General features: G+C 45.2%; 2 protein-coding genes across 3 annotated transcripts in view; both read left to right on the top strand.

The window, feature by feature from the left end:
- The window catches only part of selenbp1 (selenium binding protein 1), a 21322-nt gene extending 3311 nt beyond the window's left edge, over positions 1–18011 (top strand). Inside the window, exons 2-12 of the mRNA XM_034553995.1 lie at positions 1607–1660; positions 3857–3969; positions 6047–6232; positions 13576–13696; positions 13850–14032; positions 14142–14323; positions 15820–15898; positions 15981–16102; positions 16181–16273; positions 16368–16486; positions 17734–18011. Of these exons, the coding sequence (XP_034409886.1) occupies positions 1607–1660; positions 3857–3969; positions 6047–6232; positions 13576–13696; positions 13850–14032; positions 14142–14323; positions 15820–15898; positions 15981–16102; positions 16181–16273; positions 16368–16486; positions 17734–17896 (1415 nt within the window). The 3' untranslated portion in view covers positions 17897–18011. The remainder of the gene's footprint in view (positions 1–1606; positions 1661–3856; positions 3970–6046; positions 6233–13575; positions 13697–13849; positions 14033–14141; positions 14324–15819; positions 15899–15980; positions 16103–16180; positions 16274–16367; positions 16487–17733) is intronic.
- pnp4b (purine nucleoside phosphorylase 4b) overlaps positions 1–21590 on the top strand; it is a 392972-nt gene that overhangs the window by 183246 nt on the left and 188136 nt on the right. The gene's annotated exons all lie outside the window — the stretch shown is intronic.

Here is a 21590-nt window from a genome sequence, read left to right as displayed (position 1 = left end):
GCCTGTGTGTGGGCGGGGCCTGTGTGTGGGCGGGAGCTCTGGTTCTGCAGCATTTCTGTTTGATTATCAATCATCAACTCTTGAAAAAATAAATAGCTAAGTTCACTCAGTTCAGAGTTTAATTATTGATCCTGTGATGTCATCATCAGGCCAACATGTATTCAGAAGTCTATGCTTCATGTGTTAAAGCTGCATTCTCTCTCCTGACCACCAGGGGGCGACTCCTCTGGTTGTATAGAAGTCTATGCTTCATGTGTTAAAGCTGCATTCTCTCTCCTAACCACCAGGGGGCGACTCCTCTGGTTGTATAGAAGTCTATGCTTCATGTGTTAAAGCTGCATTCTCTCTCCTAACCACCAGGGGGCGACTCCTCTGGTTGTATAGAAGTCTATGCTTCATGTGTTAAAGCTGCATTCTCTCTCCTGACCACCAGGGGGCGAGTCCTCTGGTTGTATAGAAGTCTATGCTTCATGTGTTAAAGCTGCATTCTCTCTCCTGACCACCAGGGGGCGAGTCCTCTGGTTGTATAGAAGTCTATGCTTCATGTGTTAAAGCTGCATTCTCTCTCCTGACCACCAGGGGGCGAGTCCTCTGGTTGTATAGAAGTCTATGCTTCACGTGTTAAAGCTGCATTCTCTCTCCTGACCACCAGGGGGCGACTCCTCTGGTTGTATAGAAGTCTATGCTTCACGTGTTAAAGCTGCATTCTCTCTCCTGACCACCAGGGAGCGACTCCTCTGGTTGTATAGAAGTCTATGCTTCATGTGTTAAAGCTGCATTCTCTCTACTGACCACCAGGGGGCGACTCCTCTGGTTGTATAGAAGTCTATGCTTCACGTGTTAAAGCTGCATTCTCTCTCCTGACCACCAGGGGGCGACTCCTCTGGTTGTATAGAAGTCTATGCTTCACGTGTTAAAGCTGCATTCTCTCTCCTGACCACCAGGGAGCGACTCCTCTGGTTGTATAGAAGTCTATGCTTCACGTGTTAAAGCTGCATTCTCTCTACTGACCACCAGGGGGCGACTCCTCTGGTTGTATAGAAGTCTATGCTTCACGTGTTAAAGCTGCATTCTCTCTACTGACCACCAGGGGGCGACTCCTCTGGTTGTATAGAAGTCTATGCTTCATGTGTTAAAGCTGCATTCTCTCTCCTGACCACCAGGGGGCGACTCCTCTGGTTGTATAGAAGTCTATGCTTCACGTGTTAAAGCTGCATTCTCTCTACTGACCACCAGGGGGCGACTCCTCTGGTTGTATAGAAGTCTATGCTTCACGTGTTAAAGCTGCATTCTCTCTACTGACCACCAGGGGGCGACTCCTCTGGTTGTATAGAAGTCTATGCTTCACGTGTTAAAGCTGCATTCTCTCTCCTGACCACCAGGGGGCGACTCCTCTGGTTGTATAGAAGTCTATATAAATGACTCTACTTCTCTTGATTTATTCCCTCAGTAAACATTGTAAACATTAGTTTTTGGTCTCAATCTCTAGTTTCAAGTCTTCTTCAATACAGCGTGATGTTCATTTAGTAGATTATGTTCATTTAGAGTCAAACAGACCATAAATGAGATGAAAGCTTCTTCTGTAAAGTTTCATGTGTTTTCTCAGCCAGCTGTTCAGGATGTGGACCAGGCTACCGCAGCCCATTGGAGGCCATGAAAGGTGAGTCTGTGTGTCTGATCTCTACATGTGAGTATATCTGTATAGATATGAGTGTGTGTGTGTGTGTGTGTGTGTGTGTGTGTGTGTGTGTGTGTATACATACACACAGACACATACTCATATGTATATATATGAGCTGCATGCTGCCATTAGCAAAGAGCAGACCGAACACCCAGAGGCAGCCTTTATTGTTGCGGGTGACTTCAACCACTCCAACCTGAAGTCTGTTCTCCCCAACCCCCACCAGAGGAGACCAGACCCTGGACCATGTCTACACGAACATGGCTGGGGCATACAAAGCCACCCCCCCTCCCCCACCCGGGACAGTCGGATCATCTCACACTGTTCTTACTCCCCAAATACTCACCACTCAATAAACATGAGAAACCATCAGTGAGAGCAGTCAGTGTGGCCAGAGGAAGCGGACTCTACACTCTACACTACAGCACTTCAACACACAGACATGGAATCTTTTGCCTCTTCTGTTCTTGACTAATAGCATCACCTCCGTCAGAAGCCATGGATGAGCAGTGAGGTCCGCCTCCTACTGAAGGCCTGCGGCACGCCTTCAGGTCAGGTGATCTGCAGGACTACAGCTCATCCAGAGCAACCTGAAGAGGGGCATCAAGAAGGCCAAGCACAGCCACCAGCTGAGGGTTGAGGAGTACTTCCACAACAACCCCAAGGCATCCAGGCCATTACGGACTACCAAGCCTCCAACACCACCCACCCAACCGGCGACACCTCCCTTCCTGATGAGCTGAACAACTTCTATGCTCGCTTCGACAGGGATAACCAGGAAGGAACTGTGCCCCCTGCAGACCACCGGCCCCTCCCCCTCTCCCCCACGGATGTGTGGATTGTGCTGAGCAGGATCAACTCACGTAAGGCTGCGGGACCTGACGGCGTCCCCGGACGTGCTCTAGGCCTGTGCTGGGCAGCTGACTGGGGTCCTGACTGACATCGTCAACCTGTCACTGGCCCAAGCAGCCTCAATGACTTCAGCCCTGTTGCACTTACACCCATCATCATGAAGTGCTTCGAGAGGCTGGTCTTGGCTCATCTCAAAACCTGTTTACCACCCACACTGGATCCCCTCCAACTCACCTACCGCCAGAACAGGTTTACAGAAGACGCCATCTCCTCCCCTCTCCCACCTCGACAATAACAACACTTATGTGAGAATGCTGTTCAGCGATTTCAGTTCAGCATTCAACACCATGATCTCCTCCAAACTGAATACCAAACTAGGTGACCTTGGCATCAACACCTCCCTCTGCAACTGGATACTGGATTTCCTAACCAACAGACCCCAGTGTGTTAGGTTAGGTAATCACACCACCTCTACCCTCACCCTGAGCACTGGGGTTCCACAGGGCTGTGTGCTGAGTCCTCTCATCTATTGCCTGTTCACCCACGACTGAACACCTGTACATGGTTCCAACACCATCATGAAGTTTGCAGATGACACAACGGTGGTGGACCTCATCAACAACAACGATGAGTCAGCCTAGAAGGAGGAGGTCCGGCAACTGGCACTGTGGTGTGCCAACAACAACCTGGCCCTCAACACCGGAAAGACCAAGGAGATCATTGTGGACTTCAGAAAGACCAAACGCTGCACACACGCCCCCATCCACATCAACGGAACGGAGGTTGAGCGAGTCTCCAGCTTTAGGTTTCTGGGTGTCCACATCTCCAAGGACCTCTTTTGGACCCTCAACACCTCAACCCTGGTCAAGAAGGCACACCAGCGTCTCTTCTTCCTGAGGAGACTGAAGAAGATCCACATGTCTCCTCAGATCCTGGTGAACTTCTACCGCTGCACCATCGAGAGCATCCTTACTAACTGCATCATAGTCTGGAATGGGAACTGCTTCAGACCGCCATCTCCTGCAGAGGGTGGTTAAAACGGCCCAACGCATCACCGGAACTTCCCTCTCTGACATTGAGTCCATCCACCTCAAGCACTGCCTGCGGAGGGCACGCAGCATCGTCAGATAGATGTATATACATCTATCTGTATATACGTATATCTGCATTGCACTTGTTTTTGTATATATACTGCTATCTTTGCACTGCTGGTCGGATGCTAACCGACATTTCGTTGCCACAGTACCTGTACCCCTGTGCAATGACAATAAAGTTGAATCTGAATCTATATTAATACTGTGTAAATGGTGGTCCTTGCTCAAGGTCGTCGGGAGCAGATCGTCTACCTTCCCTGCATCTACCGCAACACTGACATCATGAAACCAGACTATCTCGCCACCGTAGACGTGGACCCGGAGTCCTCCACCTTCACTCAGGTAGAAGGAGTCGTCCAATCAACCTTCTTCTTCTTCTTCTTCTTCTTCTTCTTCTTCTTCTTCTTCTTCTTCTTCTTCTTCTTCTTCTTCTTCTTCTTCTTCTTCTTCTTCTTCTTCTTCTTCTTCTTCTTCTTCTTCTTCTTCTTCTCCAGTTTATCTCTCCATCTTTAAACCATCACAGTTCTTGTCTTTGATCTCTCAGCAGTTTTCTCCTCTCGCTGTCGTTTCCTCTTCAGCTTCCTCCTCTTCATCATCCTCTTCCTCCTCTTCATCTCCGTCCTCCTTCAGGTATTTATTGTCTCTGACTGAAGATTCTGTTTTTATTCTTTTAAAATAATAATAAAAATTAAAGCTCCGAGCAGCAATGAACGGGTCACGTAATGCTGATTTTCTTACGCCAGTAGGTGGCGCTTCGACTATGTGAAAATAAGCTTGTCGATATCTTCAGGCCATGACGTGTAACAAGCACAACGAGTTTGGTGCAGATTCGAGCAAGTCCAGTTGAGCCAGTAGGGGGCGCTTTGAGAATGTGAACAAATACATGCATCATGTGTCTCTATGTGAAATCTAGACCACGTTGTGTAAATTAAATGTAAAAAAAAAAGTGATGCAAAAATTAACCCTGGCCTGGATTTGGACACGGGTCTCTCGGTCACAAGGCGAAAGCTTGTTCCATTATTATGGTCTGGAATTCCTCAAATGCGTTCATGATCATCTCCTGCTCCTCAGCGGAGAACAAAGAGGCTCTTTGAGTTTATTTGACTTTGTACTGTTAGAAAATCATGTTTCACTATCCTGATTACTGAAGTCTGGTTCAACTATCCTGATTACTGAAGTCTGGTTCAACTATCCTGATTACTGAAGTCTGGTTCAACTATCCTGATTACTGAAGTCTGGATCAACTATCCTGATTACTGAAGTCTGGATCAACTATCCTGATTACTGAAGTCTGGTTCAACTATCCTGATTACTGAAGTCTGGTTCAACTATCCTGATTTACTGAAGTCTGGTTCAACTATCCTGATTACTGAAGTCTGGTTCAACTATCCTGATTACTGAAGTCTGGTTCAACTATCCTGAGTACTGAAGTCTGGATCAACTATCCTGATTACTGAAGTCTAGTTCAACTATCCTGATTACTGAAGTCTGGTTCAACTATCCTGATTACTGAAGTCTGGTTCAACTATCCTGATTACTGAAGTCTGGATCAACTATCCTGATTACTGAAGTCTGGTTCAACTATCCTGATTACTGACGTCTGGATCAACTATCCTGATTACTGAAGTCTGGTTCAACTATCCTGATTACTAAAGTCTGGTTCAACTATCCTGATTACTGAAGTCTGGTTCAACTATCCTGATTACTGAAGTCTGGTTCAACTATCCTGATTACTGAAGTCTGGTTCAACTATCCTGATTACTAAAGTCTGGTTCAACTATCCTGATTACTAAAGTCTGGTTCAACTATCCTGATTACTGAAGTCTGGTTCAACTATCCTGATTACTGAAGTCTGGTTCAACTATCCTGATTACTGAAGTCTGGTTCAACTATCCTGATTACTGAAGTCTGGTTCAACTATCCTGATTACTGAAGTCTGGTTCAACTATCCTGATTACTGAAGTCTGGTTCAACTATCCTGAGTACTGAAGTCTGGTTCAACTATCCTGATTACTGAAGTCTGGTTCAACTATCCTGATTTACTGAAGTCTGGTTCAACTATCCTGATTACTGAAGTCTGGTTCAACTATCCTGAGTACTGAAGTCTGGTTCAACTATCCTGATTACTGAAGTCTGGATCAACTATCCTGATTACTGAAGTCTGGTTCAACTATCCTGAGTACTGAAGTCGGGTTTGAATTAACGAGATGGTTTGAGCAGATCAGCCTTTGAGAAACCGAGAGCCTGATTATCATCGGGTTAATTTAAGCTGGATAATAGGACATTTGATCGACTTAGTTGAGCCACGTACGAGGGCCCAGTGCTCCTCTTGTTGTTTTGTATAAATGAATGAAGTCGGAGGAACATTTAACAACATCCTCCGACCTTCTGCTGTGACCTTTGACCTTTAACCTGGCAGGTCATCCACCGCTTGCCAATGCCGAACCTCCGTGACGAGCTGCATCACTCTGGCTGGAACGCCTGCAGCAGCTGTTTCGGTGACGCCTCAAAGACCAGAAACCGGCTGATTCTCCCGTCGCTCATCTCCTCCAGAGTCTACGTGGTCGACGTCGGGACGGATCCCAGAGCGCCGCAGATCCACAAGGTACCCGATCGCCTCCCTGGTAGTGGGTTCGTTGGGGCCTATTAGTGGGTTCAATGGGGCCTCGTAGTGGGTTCAATGGGGCCTCATAGTGGGTTCAACGGGGCCTCATAATGGGTTCAATGGGGTCTAATAGTGGGTTTTGATGGGGTCTAATAGTCGGTTTTGATGGGGTTTAATAGTGGGTTTTGATGGGGTCTAATAGTGGTTTTTGATGGGGTCTTGTAGTGGGTTTTGATGGGGTCTTGTAGTGGGTTTTGATGGGGTCTTGTAGTGGGTTTTGATGGGGTCTTGTAGTGGGTTTTGATGGGGTCTAATAGTGGGTTTTGATGGGGTCTTGTAGTGGGTTTTGATGGGGTCTAATAGTGGGTTTTGATGGGGTCTAATAGTGGGTTTTGATGGGGTCTAATAGTCGGTTTTAATGGGGTCTAATAGTCGGTTTTGATGGGGTCTTGTAGTGGGTTTTGATGGGGTCTAATAGTGGGTTTTGATGGGGTCTAATAGTGGGTTTTGATGGGGTCTAATAGTCGGTTTTAATGGGGTCTAATAGTGGGTTTTGATGGGGTCTTGTAGTGGGTTTTGATGGGGTCTAATAGTGGGTTTTGATGGGGTCTTGTAGTGGGTTTTGATGGGGTCTTGTAGTGGGTTTTGATGGGGTCTTGTAGTGGGTTTTGATGGGGTCTTGTAGTGGGTTTTGATGGGGTCTAATAGTGGGTTTTGATGGGGTCTTGTAGTGGGTTTTGATGGGGTCTTGTAGTGGGTTTTGATGGGGTCTTGTAGTGGGTTTTGATGGGGTCTTGTAGTGGGTTTTGATGGGGTCTTGTAGTGGGTTTTGATGGGGTCTTGTAGTGGGTTTTGATGGGGTCTTGTAGTGGGTTTTGATGGGGTCTAATTGTGGGTTTTGATGGGGTCTAATAGTGGATTTTGATGGGGTCTTGTAGTGGGTTTTGATGGGGTCTTGTAGTGGGTTTTGATGGGGTCTAATAGTGGGTTTTGATGGGGTCTAGTAGTGGGTTTTGATGGGGTCTTGTAGTGGGTTTTGATGGGGTCTTGTAGTGGGTTTTGATGGGGTCTAATAGTGGGTTTTGATGGGGTCTAATAGTGGGTTTTGATGGGGTCTTGTAGTGGGTTTTGATGGGGTCTAATAGTGGGTTTTGATGGGGTCTAATAGTGGGTTTTGATGGGGTCTTGTAGTGGGTTTTGATGGGGTCTTGTAGTGGGTTTTGATGGGGTCTAATAGTGGATTTTGATGGGGTCTTGTAGTGGATTTTGATGGGGTCTTGTAGTGGGTTTTGATGGGGTCTTGTAGTGGGTTTTGATGGGGTCTTGTAGTGGGTTTTGATGGGGTCTTGTAGTGGGTTTTGATGGGGTCTAATAGTGGGTTTTGATGGGGTCTAGTAGTGGGTTTTGATGGGGTCTTGTAGTGGGTTTTGATGGGGTCTTGTAGTGGGTTTTGATGGGGTCTAATAGTGGGTTTTGATGGGGTCTAATAGTGGGTTTTGATGGGGTCTTGTAGTGGGTTTTGATGGGGTCTTGTAGTGGGTTTTGATGGGGTCTAATAGTGGGTTTTGATGGGGTCTAATAGTGGATTTTGATGGGGTCTTGTAGTGGGTGTTGATGGGGTCTTGTAGTGGGTTTTGATGGGGTCTAATTGTGGGTTTTGATGGGGTCTAATAGTGGGTTTTGATGGGGTCTAATTGTGGGTTTTGATGGCGTCTAATAGTGGATTTTGATGGGGTCTAGTAGTGGATTTTGATGGGGTCTTGTAGTGGGTTTTGATGGGGTCTTGTAGTGGATTTTGATGGGGTCTAATAGTGGGTTTTGATGGGGTCTTGTAGTGGGTTTTGATGGGGTCTTGTAGTGGGTTTTGATGGGGTCTAATAGTGGGTTTTGATGGGGTCTTGTAGTGGGTTTTGATGGGGTCTTGTAGTGGGTTTTGATGGGGTCTTGTAGTGGGTTTTGATGGGGTCTAATAGTGGGTTTTGATGGGGTCTTGTAGTGGGTTTTGATGGGGTCTAATAGTGGGTTTTGATGGGGTCTTGTAGTGGGTTTTGATGGGGTCTTGTAGTGGGTTTTGATGGGGTCTAATAGTGGGTTTTGATGGGGTCTTGTAGTGGGTTTTGATGGGGTCTAATAGTGGGTTTTGATGGGGTCTTGTAGTGGGTTTTGATGGGGTCTAATAGTGGGTTTTGATGGGGTCTTGTAGTGGGTTTTGATGGGGTCTAATAGTGGGTTTTGATGGGGTCTTGTAGTGGGTTTTGATGGGGTCTTGTAGTGGGTTTTGATGGGGTCTAATAGTGGGTTTTGATGGGGTCTTGTAGTGGATTTTGATGGGGTCTAATAGTGGGTTTTGATGGGGTCTTGTAGTGGGTTTTGATGGGGTCTAATAGTGGGTTTTGATGGGGTCTTGTAGTGGGTTTTGATGGGGTCTAATAGTGGGTTTTGATGGGGTCTTGTAGTGGGTTTTGATGGGGTCTTGTAGTGGGTTTTGATGGGGTCTTGTAGTGGGTTTTGATGGGGTCTTGTAGTGGATTTTGATGGGGTCTAATAGTGGGTTTTGATGGGGTCTTGTAGTGGGTTTTGATGGGGTCTAATAGTGGGTTTTGATGGGGTCTTGTAGTGGGTTTTGATGGGGTCTAATAGTGGGTTTTGATGGGGTCTTGTAGTGGGTTTTGATGGGGTCTAATAGTGGGTTTTGATGGGGTCTTGTAGTGGGTTTTGATGGGGTCTTGTAGTGGGTTTTGATGGGGTCTAATAGTGGGTTTTGATGGGGTCTAATAGTCGGTTTTAATGGGGTCTAATAGTGGGTTTTGATGGGGTCTTGTAGTGGGTTTTGATGGGGTCTAATAGTGGGTTTTGATGGGGTCTTGTAGTGGGTTTTGATGGGGTCTTGTAGTGGGTTTTGATGGGGTCTTGTAGTGGGTTTTGATGGGGTCTTGTAGTGGGTTTTGATGGGGTCTTGTAGTGGGTTTTGATGGGGTCTTGTAGTGGGTTTTGATGGGGTCTTGTAGTGGGTTTTGATGGGGTCTTGTAGTGGGTTTTGATGGGGTCTAATTGTGGGTTTTGATGGGATCTAATAGTGGATTTTGATGGGGTCTTGTAGTGGGTTTTGATGGGGTCTTGTAGTGGGTTTTGATGGGGTCTAATAGTGGGTTTTGATGGGGTCTAGTAGTGGGTTTTGATGGGGTCTTGTAGTGGGTTTTGATGGGGTCTTGTAGTGGGTTTTGATGGGGTCTAATAGTGGGTTTTGATGGGGTCTAATAGTGGGTTTTGATGGGGTCTTGTAGTGGGTTTTGATGGGGTCTAATAGTGGGTTTTGATGGGGTCTAATAGTGGGTTTTGATGGGGTCTTGTAGTGGGTTTTGATGGGGTCTTGTAGTGGGTTTTGATGGGGTCTAATAGTGGATTTTGATGGGGTCTTGTAGTGGATTTTGATGGGGTCTTGTAGTGGGTTTTGATGGGGTCTTGTAGTGGGTTTTGATGGGGTCTTGTAGTGGGTTTTGATGGGGTCTTGTAGTGGGTTTTGATGGGGTCTAATAGTGGGTTTTGATGGGGTCTAATAGTGGATTTTGATGGGGTCTTGTAGTGGGTTTTGATGGGGTCTTGTAGTGGGTTTTGATGGGGTCTAATTGTGGGTTTTGATGGGGTCTAATAGTGGGTTTTGATGGGGTCTAATTGTGGGTTTTGATGGCGTCTAATAGTGGATTTTGATGGGGTCTAGTAGTGGATTTTGATGGGGTCTTGTAGTGGGTTTTGATGGGGTCTAATAGTGGGTTTTGATGGGGTCTTGTAGTGGGTTTTGATGGGGTCTAATAGTGGGTTTTGATGGGGTCTTGTAGTGGGTTTTGATGGGGTCTAATAGTGGGTTTTGATGGGGTCTAATAGTGGGTTTTGATGGGGTCTAATAGTCGGTTTTAATGGGGTCTAATAGTCGGTTTTGATGGGGTCTTGTAGTGGGTTTTGATGGGGTCTAATAGTGGGTTTTGATGGGGTCTAATAGTGGGTTTTGATGGGGTCTAATAGTGGGTTTTGATGGGGTCTAATAGTCGGTTTTAATGGGGTCTAATAGTGGGTTTTGATGGGGTCTTGTAGTGGGTTTTGATGGGGTCTAATAGTGGGTTTTGATGGGGTCTTGTAGTGGGTTTTGATGGGGTCTTGTAGTGGGTTTTGATGGGGTCTTGTAGTGGGTTTTGATGGGGTCTTGTAGTGGGTTTTGATGGGGTCTTGTAGTGGGTTTTGATGGGGTCTTGTAGTGGGTTTTGATGGGGTCTTGTAGTGGGTTTTGATGGGGTCTTGTAGTGGGTTTTGATGGGGTCTTGTAGTGGGTTTTGATGGGGTCTTGTAGTGGGTTTTGATGGGGTCTTGTAGTGGGTTTTGATGGGGTCTAATAGTGGGTTTTGATGGGGTCTAATTGTGGGTTTTGATGGGGTCTAATAGTGGATTTTTATGGGGTCTTGTAGTGGGTTTTGATGGGGTCTTGTAGTGGGTTTTGATGGGGTCTAATAGTGGGTTTTGATGGGGTCTAGTAGTGGGTTTTGATGGGGTCTTGTAGTGGGTTTTGATGGGGTCTTGTAGTGGGTTTTGATGGGGTCTAATAGTGGGTTTTGATGGGGTCTAATAGTGGGTTTTGATGGGGTCTTGTAGTGGGTTTTGATGGGGTCTAATAGTGGGTTTTGATGGGGTCTAATAGTGGGTTTTGATGGGGTCTTGTAGTGGGTTTTGATGGGGTCTTGTAGTGGGTTTTGATGGGGTCTAATAGTGGATTTTGATGGGGTCTTGTAGTGGATTTTGATGGGGTCTTGTAGTGGGTTTTGATGGGGTCTTGTAGTGGGTTTTGATGGGGTCTTGTAGTGGGTTTTGATGGGGTCTTGTAGTGGGTTTTGATGGGGTCTAATAGTGGGTTTTGATGGGGTCTAGTAGTGGGTTTTGATGGGGTCTTGTAGTGGGTTTTGATGGGGTCTTGTAGTGGGTTTTGATGGGGTCTAATAGTGGGTTTTGATGGGGTCTAATAGTGGGTTTTGATGGGGTCTTGTAGTGGGTTTTGATGGGGTCTTGTAGTGGGTTTTGATGGGGTCTAATAGTGGATTTTGATGGGGTCTTGTAGTGGATTTTGATGGGGTCTTGTAGTGGGTTTTGATGGGGTCTTGTAGTGGGTTTTGATGGGGTCTTGTAGTGGGTTTTGATGGGGTCTTGTAGTGGGTTTTGATGGGGTCTAATAGTGGGTTTTGATGGGGTCTAATAGTGGATTTTGATGGGGTCTTGTAGTGGGTTTTGATGGGGTCTTGTAGTGGGTTTTGATGGGGTCTAATTGTGGGTTTTGATGGGGTCTAATAGTGGGTTTTGATGGGGTCTAATTGTGGGTTTTGATGGCGTCTAATAGTGGATTTTGATGGGGTCTAGTAGTGGATTTTGATGGGGTCTTGTAGTGGGTTTTGATGGGGTCTTGTAGTGGATTTTGATGGGGTCTAATAGTGGGTTTTGATGGGGTCTTGTAGTGGGTTTTGATGGGGTCTTGTAGTGGGTTTTGATGGGGTCTAATAGTGGGTTTTGATGGGGTCTTGTAGTGGGTTTTGATGGGGTCTTGTAGTGGGTTTTGATGGGGTCTTGTAGTGGGTTTTGATGGGGTCTAATAGTGGGTTTTGATGGGGTCTTGTAGTGGGTTTTGATGGGGTCTAATAGTGGGTTTTGATGGGGTCTTGTAGTGGGTTTTGATGGGGTCTTGTAGTGGGTTTTGATGGGGTCTAATAGTGGGTTTTGATGGGGTCTTGTAGTGGGTTTTGATGGGGTCTAATAGTGGGTTTTGATGGGGTCTTGTAGTGGGTTTTGATGGGGTCTAATAGTGGGTTTTGATGGGGTCTTGTAGTGGGTTTTGATGGGGTCTTGTAGTGGGTTTTGATGGGGTCTTGTAGTGGGTTTTGATGGGGTCTTGTAGTGGATTTTGATGGGGTCTAATAGTGGGTTTTGATGGGGTCTTGTAGTGGGTTTTGATGGGGTCTAATAGTGGGTTTTGATGGGGTCTTGTAGTGGGTTTTGATGGGGTCTAATAGTGGGTTTTGATGGGGTCTTGTAGTGGGTTTTGATGGGGTCTAATAGTGGGTTTTGATGGGGTCTTGTAGTGGGTTTTGATGGGGTCTTGTAGTGGGTTTTGATGGGGTCTAATAGTGGGTTTTGATGGGGTCTTGTAGTGGGTTTTGATGGGGTCTTGTAGTGGGTTTTGATGGGGTCTAATAGTGGGTTTTGATGGGGTCTTGTAGTGGGTTTTGATGGGGTCTTGTAGTGGGTTTTGATGGGGTCTTGTAGTGGGTTTTGATGGGGTCTAATAGTGGGTTTTGATGGGGTCTTGTAGTGGGTTTTGATGGGGTCTTGTAGTGGGTTTTGATGGGGTCTAATAGTGGGTTTTGATGGGGTCTTGTAGTGGGTTTTGATGGGGTCTTGTAGTGGGTTAGTTCAGCTCTGACTGACTGATGAAAACTCTACATTCAGGGAAGTAACTGAATAAGAGACCCTGGAGATAAATGGTAAAAGGGAAAGAAAGCAAAGCCTGTTTTCAGGAGGAGGTTCATCCTGAGTTCAGTTGATATGAGGAACTCTACCAGCTGTTCTTTAACAAACTTGACATTGGGTGTTGTGGGGAATGAAGAATGTGTCTCTGCGGTCTGATAAATAATCAGAACACGTGAACTCATCAAACTGAGACTTTAGAGATTTGGAGCATTTTGATTCCTTCTCAACAGCTAACAGCATGCTAACATGCTAACAGTGTTTACTTAAGGGGGAACAGGAATTTCTAGACGGCGTTATCAGCTGTAACCGCCCTGAGAGCAGAGAGCTAACTACTGGTGCACGCTCACATGCACTCGCATGCACTCACATGCACTCACATTTACTCAAATGCACTCGCATTTACTCAAATGCACTCACATGCACTCACTTGCACTCATATGCACTCACTTGCACTCACATTTACTCAAATGCACTCACATGCACTCACATGCACTCGCATTTACTCAAATGCACTCAAATGCACTCACATGCACTCACTTGCACTGACATGCACTCAAATGTACTCAAATGTACTCACATGGCACGCGGCCAGCTGGCTATGTGAACAAAACAAAGAGACTTCCCCCTCTGCTCATGTCTGAAACACAGACTCTATAGTAGACGTCTCTCATGGTTTGTGGACGTTTTGAAGCCTCCATTTTAGCGTTTTGGCCGTCGCCATCTTGTTTTTTCACAACCAGTGAAAAGGAAGTGACCATGTAAGGACCAAGAGCTTTGGTTTTGAAAGTGCTCAATAAATAAAACATACTTTCTAAGTATCATAAGTTCTGTTGTGTGTTCAGGTAGTGGAGCCGGTCGATATGTTCTGGAAGTGCGACCTGGCGAACCCTCACACCTCTCACTGTCTGGGCAATGGTCAGATCATGATCAGCTGTATTGGAGACCCGTCTGGCAACGGCAAAGGTGAGGCGACCAGCAGCCCCCACTCACTTAGACGGAGGTGAAGGAAAAAGGAAGTTCTGCACTCTGATTGACAATCGCCCTCTGCTGATTGCTGCTGCTGCAGCGCCCCCTGGTTGGCAGTTTCAGTGTTACCCCTGCTGTCATCCGTCTCAGGTGGTTTCGTCCTGCTGGACGGCGAGACGTTCGAGGTGATCGGTAACTGGGAGCACCCGGGGGAAGCGGCGCCCTTTGGATATGACTTCTGGTACCAACCCCGACACAACGTGATGATCAGCACTGAATGGGGGGCCCCCAAAGCTCTGGCTAACGGTTTTAATCCCGCTCATGTCAAAGAAGGTGAGTAGAGAGGAAACAACTCTTCTTCTCTCTCTGTGAGTAAACGGAGTGAAAGAAGCTGACAGTTTCGCCTGATAAGCAGACAAGTTGAATGTTGTTGGCGTTGCAGGACTCTACGGCCGCTCCATCCACGTCTGGGACTGGACCACCCACAGGAAGCTGCAGACGCTGGATCTGGGTGAGGAGGGGGCCATTCCCCTCGAGATCCGGTTCCTCCATGACCCCGATGCCACAGAGGGCTACGTGGGATGTGCTCTACGGTCTATAGTCTTCAGATTCTACAAAACACCGGTCAGTACCACAGGGTTCTAGATCCAAGTAAAGCTATAGTCAGTATCACAGGGTTCTAGATCCAAGTAAAGCTATAGTCAGTAGCACAGGGTTCTAGATCCAAGTAAAGCTATAGTCAGTACCACAGGGTTCTAGATCCAAGTAAAGCTATAGCCAGTATCACAGGGTTCTAGATCCAAGTGAGGCTATAGTCAGTATCACAGGGTTCTAGATCCAAGTGAGGCTATAGTCAGTATCACAGGGTTCTAGATCCAAGTAAAGCTATAGTCAGTATCACAGGGTTCTAGATCCAAGTAAAGCTATAGTCAGTATCACAGGGTTCTAGATCCAAGTAAAGCTATAGCCAGTATCACAGGGTTCTAGATCCAAGTGAGGCTATAGTCAGTATCACAGGGTTCTAGATCCAAGTAAAGCTATAGTCAGTATCACAGGGTTCTAGATCCAAGTAAAGCTATAGTCAGTACCACAGGGTTCTAGATCCAAGTGAGGCTATAGTCAGTATCACAGGGTTCTAGATCCAAGTAAAGCTATAGTCAGTATCACAGGGTTATAGATCCAAGTGGGGCTATAGTCAGTATCACAGGGTTCTAGATCTAAGTAAAGCTTTACTCCGTAGCACAGGGTTCTATAACCCAGATTGACTCGAGTCAATACGCACAGTTCTAGGTTCTGATCCCAGGAAGACTTCAGACAGCACTGCAGGGTTCTAGGTTCGACTCCCAATAAGATCCTAGTCAGTACCACAGGGTTCTAGATCCAAGTGAGGATATAGTCAGTACCACAGGGTTCTAGATCCAAGTAAAGCTATAATCAGTATCACAGGGTTCTAGATCCAAGTAAAGCTACAGTCAGTATCACAGGGTTCTAGATCCAAGTAAAGCAATAGTCAGTACCACAGGGTTCTAGATCCAAGTGAGGCTATAGTCAGTATCACAGGGTTCTAGATCCAAGTGAGGCTATAGTCAGTATCACAGGGTTCTAGATCCAAGTGAGGCTATAGTCAGTATCACAGGGTTCTAGATCCAAGTGGGGCTATAGTCAGTATCACAGGGTTCTAGATCTAAGTAAGGCTTTACTCCGTAGCACAGGGTTCTATAACCCAGATTGACTCCAGTCAATACGCACGGTTCTAGGTTCTGATCCCAGGAAGACTTCTGACAGCACTGCAGGGTTCTAGGTTCGACTCCCAATAAGATCCTAGTCTGTACCACAGGGTTCATGTCTGTTCCATGTAGACTCAGAGGCTTTATAGTGGTCTGGTTGATTAGTGACGACCACCATAACACTAAATGACGTATGTTAGCATGCTGGTGTTAGAATGCTGGTGTTAGCATGCTGGTGTTAGCATCCTTGTGTTTGCATGCTGGTGTTAGCATTTAGCATGTTAGCATGCCTGTGTTAGCATGCTAGTGTTAGCATTTATTATTATGTTAGCATTTAGCTCAGAGCCCAGAGACGATGGAGTTACTTCAGACTCGTCTGCTTTGTGTCTTCAGAAAGGTGACTGGGCTGCAGAGAAAGTGATCAGTGTTCCCAGTAAGAAGGTAGAGGGATGGGTGCTACCTGAGATGCCTGGTGAGTCGGTCTGTCTGTCCACCTGTCTGGCTGTCTACCCGTCTGTTTGTCTGCTTGACTGGTTTCCTGTCTGTCTGCACAGGTCTGATCACAGACATCCTGATCTCGTTGGACGACCGTTATCTCTTCTTCAGTAATTGGCTCCACGGTGACATCAGACAGTATGACATCACAGACCGGAGGAACCCACGATTGGTCGGCCAGGTCTGAATGTTACACCTGCACAGTGACCAACAGGTGAAAGTGAGCGAGTGAGACAGCTCACCTGTCTGTCTGTTCCAGGTGTTTCTGGGAGGAAGCATCGTCAGTGACGGTTCAGTCAGAGTCCTGGAAGACCCGGAGAACCAGCCGCAGCCCCGCCCCCGCATTATCCAGGTACCCCAGACGGGATGGACTTGTCTCTCTGTCCAACATCCTGTCTCATGTCCTCTGCTGTATGATTGCTTATTGATGCCTGTCTGTCTCTCAGGGGAGGCGGGTCCCTGGAGGTCCTCAGATGCTGCAGCTGAGTTTAGACGGCCGGAGACTTTATGTGACGACGTCTCTCTACAGCGGCTGGGACAAGCAGTTCTACCCCGACATGGCCAAGTGAGTACTCACAGTACTTTAGTACTACTGCTGCAATGTACTGCACTACTGCAATGTACTGTACTACTACTGCACTACTGCAATGTACTGTACTACTACTGCACTACTGCAATGTACTGTAATACTATTGCAATGTACTGTACTACTGCTGCACTACTGCAATGTACTGTAATACTACTGTACAACTACTGCAATGTACTTTACTACTACTGCACTACCGCAATGTACTGTAATGCTATTGCAATGTACTGTACTACTGCAATGTACTGTACTACTGCTGCACTACTGCAATGTACTGTAATACTACTGTACAACTACTGCAATGTACTGAACTACTGCACTACCGCAATGTACTGTAATGCTATTGCAATGTACTGCACTACCGCAATGTACTGCTGCACTATTGCAATGTACTGTAATACTACTGTACAACTACTGCAATGTACTTTACTACTACTGCACTACCGCAATGTACTGTAATGCTATTGCAATGTACTGTACTACTGCAATGTACTGTACTACTGCTGCACTACTGCAATGTACTGTAATACTACTGTACAACTACTGCAATGTACTGAACTACTGCACTACCGCAATGTACTGCTGCACTACTGCAATGTACTGTAATACTACTGTACAACTACTGCAATGTACTGAACTACTGCTGCACTACTGCAATGTACTGAACTACTGCTGCACTACTGCAATGTACTGTAATGCTATTGCAATGTACTGTACTACTACTCTCACTCTGCCTGCCTGTCTGTCTCTCACGCTACCTGTCTGTCTCTCACTCTGCCTGTCTGTCTGTATCTCACGCTGTCTGTCTGTATCTCACGCTGTCTGTCTGTCTCTCACTCTGCCTGCCTGTCTGTCTCTCTGCCTGTCTGTCTGTATCTCACGCTGTCTGTCTGTCTCTCACTCTGCCTGCCTGTCTGTCTCTCACTCTGCCTGCCTGTCTGTCTCTCACTCTGCCTGCCTGTCTGTCTCTCACTCTGCCTGTCTGTCTGTCTCTCACTCTGCCTGCCTGTCTGTCTCTCACCCTGCCTGTCTGTCTCTCTGCCTGTCTGTCTGTATCTCACGCTGTCTGTCTGTCTCTCACTCTGCCTGCCTGTCTGTCTCTCACTCTGCCTGCCTGTCTGTCTCTCACTCTGCCTGCCTGTCTGTCTCTCACTCACTCTGCCTGCCTGTCTGTCTCTCACCCTGCCTGTCTGTCTGTCTCTCACCCTGCCTGTCTGTCTGTGCAGAGAGGGTTCCGTGATGATGCAGATCGACGTGGACTCTGTGGATGGGGGTCTCTCTGTGAATGAAGACTTCCTGGTGGACTTTGGTAAAGAACCCGGTGGTCCGTCTCTGGCTCACGAGCTCCGGTACCCTGGAGGAGACTGCACGTCTGACATCTGGCTGTAGATCAATATTCACGTGTCACTGTCAATAAATCAATATTGAGCTCATCACGGATCAATCACTCTATAGACGGGAGTCACAGTATGGAACAATGTAATAAACAGTTCTTATACAATAATATGTGTTATATATATTATATATGAAATATGTATAATATGTTCTTTTGTATAAATATACACTTTATATATATATATATGATATATAATGTATATATATGTGTATAATAAATATATACTTTATATATATATATATGATATATAATGTGTATATATGTGTATAATAAATATACACTTTATATATATATATATGATATATAATGTGTATATATGTGTATAATAAATATATACTTTATATATATATATGATATATATGTGTATAATAAATATATACTTTATATATATATGATATATAATACAACAGGAGCTTAATGCACTTGTTTAATCAAGGAAGTAAAACAACAACATTTAAAAAGGTGAAATTAAATATAAAGTTCACTGAGAATGGACCAGTGAGACCTGATCCAGACCACTTAAGACCTGAACCAGAGACTACCTGAGACCTGAACCAGAGACTACCTGAAACCTGATTCTGAGACCTGAACCAGAGACCACCTGAGACCTTATTCAAAGACCAGCAGAGACCTGATCCAGAGACCGGACCTGCAGCGCCCCCTGCTTCTCACTCTGGTCACACGCAGTGTTTCAATAAAGTTCTGTTTGAAGGCCCCTCTGTCGGATTCTTTCAGGTATATTATAATATAATACATTATAATATATTATAATACAATATAATATAATATACAATATTATAAAACTATAATATATTGTAATTCAATACAATATTATATAATATTATACAATATTATAAAACTACAATATAATATAATACATTATAATACAATATAATAAAATGAAATACAATACATTCCAATGGAATATAATATATTATTATTTAATCATAGTAGCAGTGTAGTGTTTTTGTGTACTGTATTTTGATTGCGTGCTTTATGTTTTTATTCTATATGTTTTTATTATGATTTTTTTATGAGTTTTATGAAAAGCGCAATATAAATCAAATGTAGTATTATTATTATTATTATTATTATTTTAAATCGCAATATAAATTATATTGTAAAATATAAGTTAATTAATTAGTGGTGGAATGTATATAAGTACATTTAAGTTACTTATATTAAGTATTTAAGTACCATAAGTACTGTCCTCGCCTCCATCTCAGAGTAACTATTGTACTTCTACTACATTAATCTTTAAAGATTCAGAGTATTAATCAATCATAAATGATGAAGTATTATTATAAACCATATAGGTTTAAGTACCCAAAATATATATTTTATCAAAAGTTTTAGAAAAAGTGGTTTCTAGCTTTTATGAATCATAATAATATATTTGAGAAATTTCAGTCAGGTTTTAGAGCACTTGATAGCACAGAAACTGCCCTCAAGGTAACTAATCACCTCCTTTTAGCAGCAGACAGGGCCGTTTGAATTCTTTAAGACCTTAGTGCAGCTTTTGATACTGTAGATCACGACATTTTAATTGATCGCCTCAAAACCTGGGTTGGCATCAAGGACACTGCACTTGGCTGGTTTCATTCTTACCTTTTAGAAAGATCGTACTCGGTCACCACAGGTAATCACTCGTCTTCCACGACTCACATTAGCTGTGGTGTACCACAAGGTTCAATTTTAGGTCCACTATTATTTTCTATCTACATGCTTCCACTCGGCCAAATCCTCCAGCGACACAACGTATCTTTTCATTGCTATGCAGACGACACACAGATATACCTTCCGCTGAGACCTGGTGACCCAGAGAGCCTGGCTGCTGTCTTAGATTGTCTCTCTGACGTTAACTGATGGATGGCTCAACATTCAGCTCAATAACTCCAAATCAGAAGTCATATTATTCAGTTCCCCAAACAATAACACCAGTCTCATCAAGAGTCAACTTGGTCCCCTGGCTGCTTATTTAAAACCTGTTGCCAGAAATTTGGGTGTAATGTTTGACTCTCAATTAAATTTTGAATCACAGATCAAACCAATTGTTGAGTCCTGCTTCTTTCAATTAAGAATAATCTCAAAAAATCAAACCCATACTGTCACTCTCAGATCTGGAAAAAGTCATTCATGGATTAATTTTCTCTCGACTCGAATACTGTAACTCCCTCCTTTCTGGCATAAATCAAAGATCCATCTCCCGCCTCCAACTAGTCCTGGCCTCTAACAGACGGCTTCACATGACTCCAGTCCTGGCCTCTAACAGACGGCATCACATGACTCCAGTCCTGGCCTCTAACAGACGGCATCACATGACTCCAGTCCTGGCCTCTAACAGACGGCATCACATGACTCCAGTCCTGGCCTCTAACAGACGGCATCACATGACTCCAGTCCTGGCCTCTAACAGACGGCATCACATGACTCCAGTCCTGGCCTCTAACAGACGGCATCACATGACTCCAGTCCTGGCCTCTAACAGACGGCATCACATGACTCCAGTCCTGGCCTCTAACAGACGGCATCACATGACTCCAGTCCTGGCCTCTAACAGACGGCATCACATGACTCCAGTCCTGGCCTCTAACAGACGGCATCACATGACTCCAGTCCTGGCCTCTAACAGACGGCATCACATGACTCCAGTCCTGGCCTCTAACAGACGGCATCACATGACTCCAGTCCTGGCCTCTAACAGACGGCATCACATGACTCCAGTCCTGGCCTCTAACAGACGGCATCACATGACTCCAGTCCTGGCCTCTAACAGACGGCATCACATGACTCCAGTCCTGGCCTCTAACAGACGGCATCACATGACTCCAGTCCTGGCCTCTAACAGACGGCTTCACATGACTCCAGTCCTGGCCTCTAACAGACGGCTTCACATGACTCCAGGACTAGTTGGAGGCGGGAGATGGATCTTTGATTTATGCCAGAAAGGAGGGAGTTACAGTATTCGAGTCGAGAGAAAATTAATCCATGAATGACTTTTTCCAGATCTGAGAGTGACAGTATGGGTTTGATTTTTTGAGATTATTCTTAATTGAAAGAAGCAGGACTCAACAATTGGTTTGATCTGTGATTCAAAATTTAATTGAGAGTCAAACATTACACCCAAATTTCTGGCAACAGGTTTTAAATAAGCAGCCAGGGGACCAAGTTGACTCTTGATGAGACTGGTGTTATTGTTTGGGGAACTGAATAATATGACTTCTGATTTGGAGTTATTGAGCTGAATGTTGAGCCATCCATCAGTTAACGTCAGAGAGACAATCTAAGACAGCAGCCAGGCTCTCTGGGTCACCAGGTCTCAGCGGAAGGTATATCTGTGTGTCGTCTGCATAGCAATGAAAAGATACGTTGTGTCGCTGGAGGATTTGGCCGAGTGGAAGCATGTAGATAGAAAATAATAGTGGACCTAAAATTGAACCTTGTGGTACACCACAGGTAATGTGAGTCGTGGAAGACGAGTGATTACCTGTGGTGACCGAGTACGATCTTTCTAAAAGGTAAGAATGAAACCAGCCAAGTGCAGTGTCCTTGATGCCAACCCAGGTTTTGAGGCGATCAATTAAAATGTCGTGATCTACAGTATCAAAAGCTGCACTAAGGTCTAAAAGAATTCAAACGGCCCTGTCTGCTGCTAAAAGGAGGTGATTAGTTACCTTGAGGGCAGTT

The sequence above is a fragment of the Cyclopterus lumpus genome, chromosome 16, assembly GCF_009769545.1.
Source record: "Cyclopterus lumpus isolate fCycLum1 chromosome 16, fCycLum1.pri, whole genome shotgun sequence".
Taxonomy (NCBI): Eukaryota; Metazoa; Chordata; class Actinopteri; order Perciformes; family Cyclopteridae; genus Cyclopterus; species Cyclopterus lumpus.
The sequence above is the reverse complement of the archived record's forward strand: the minus strand, read 5'-3'. Positions and strand labels throughout refer to the sequence as shown.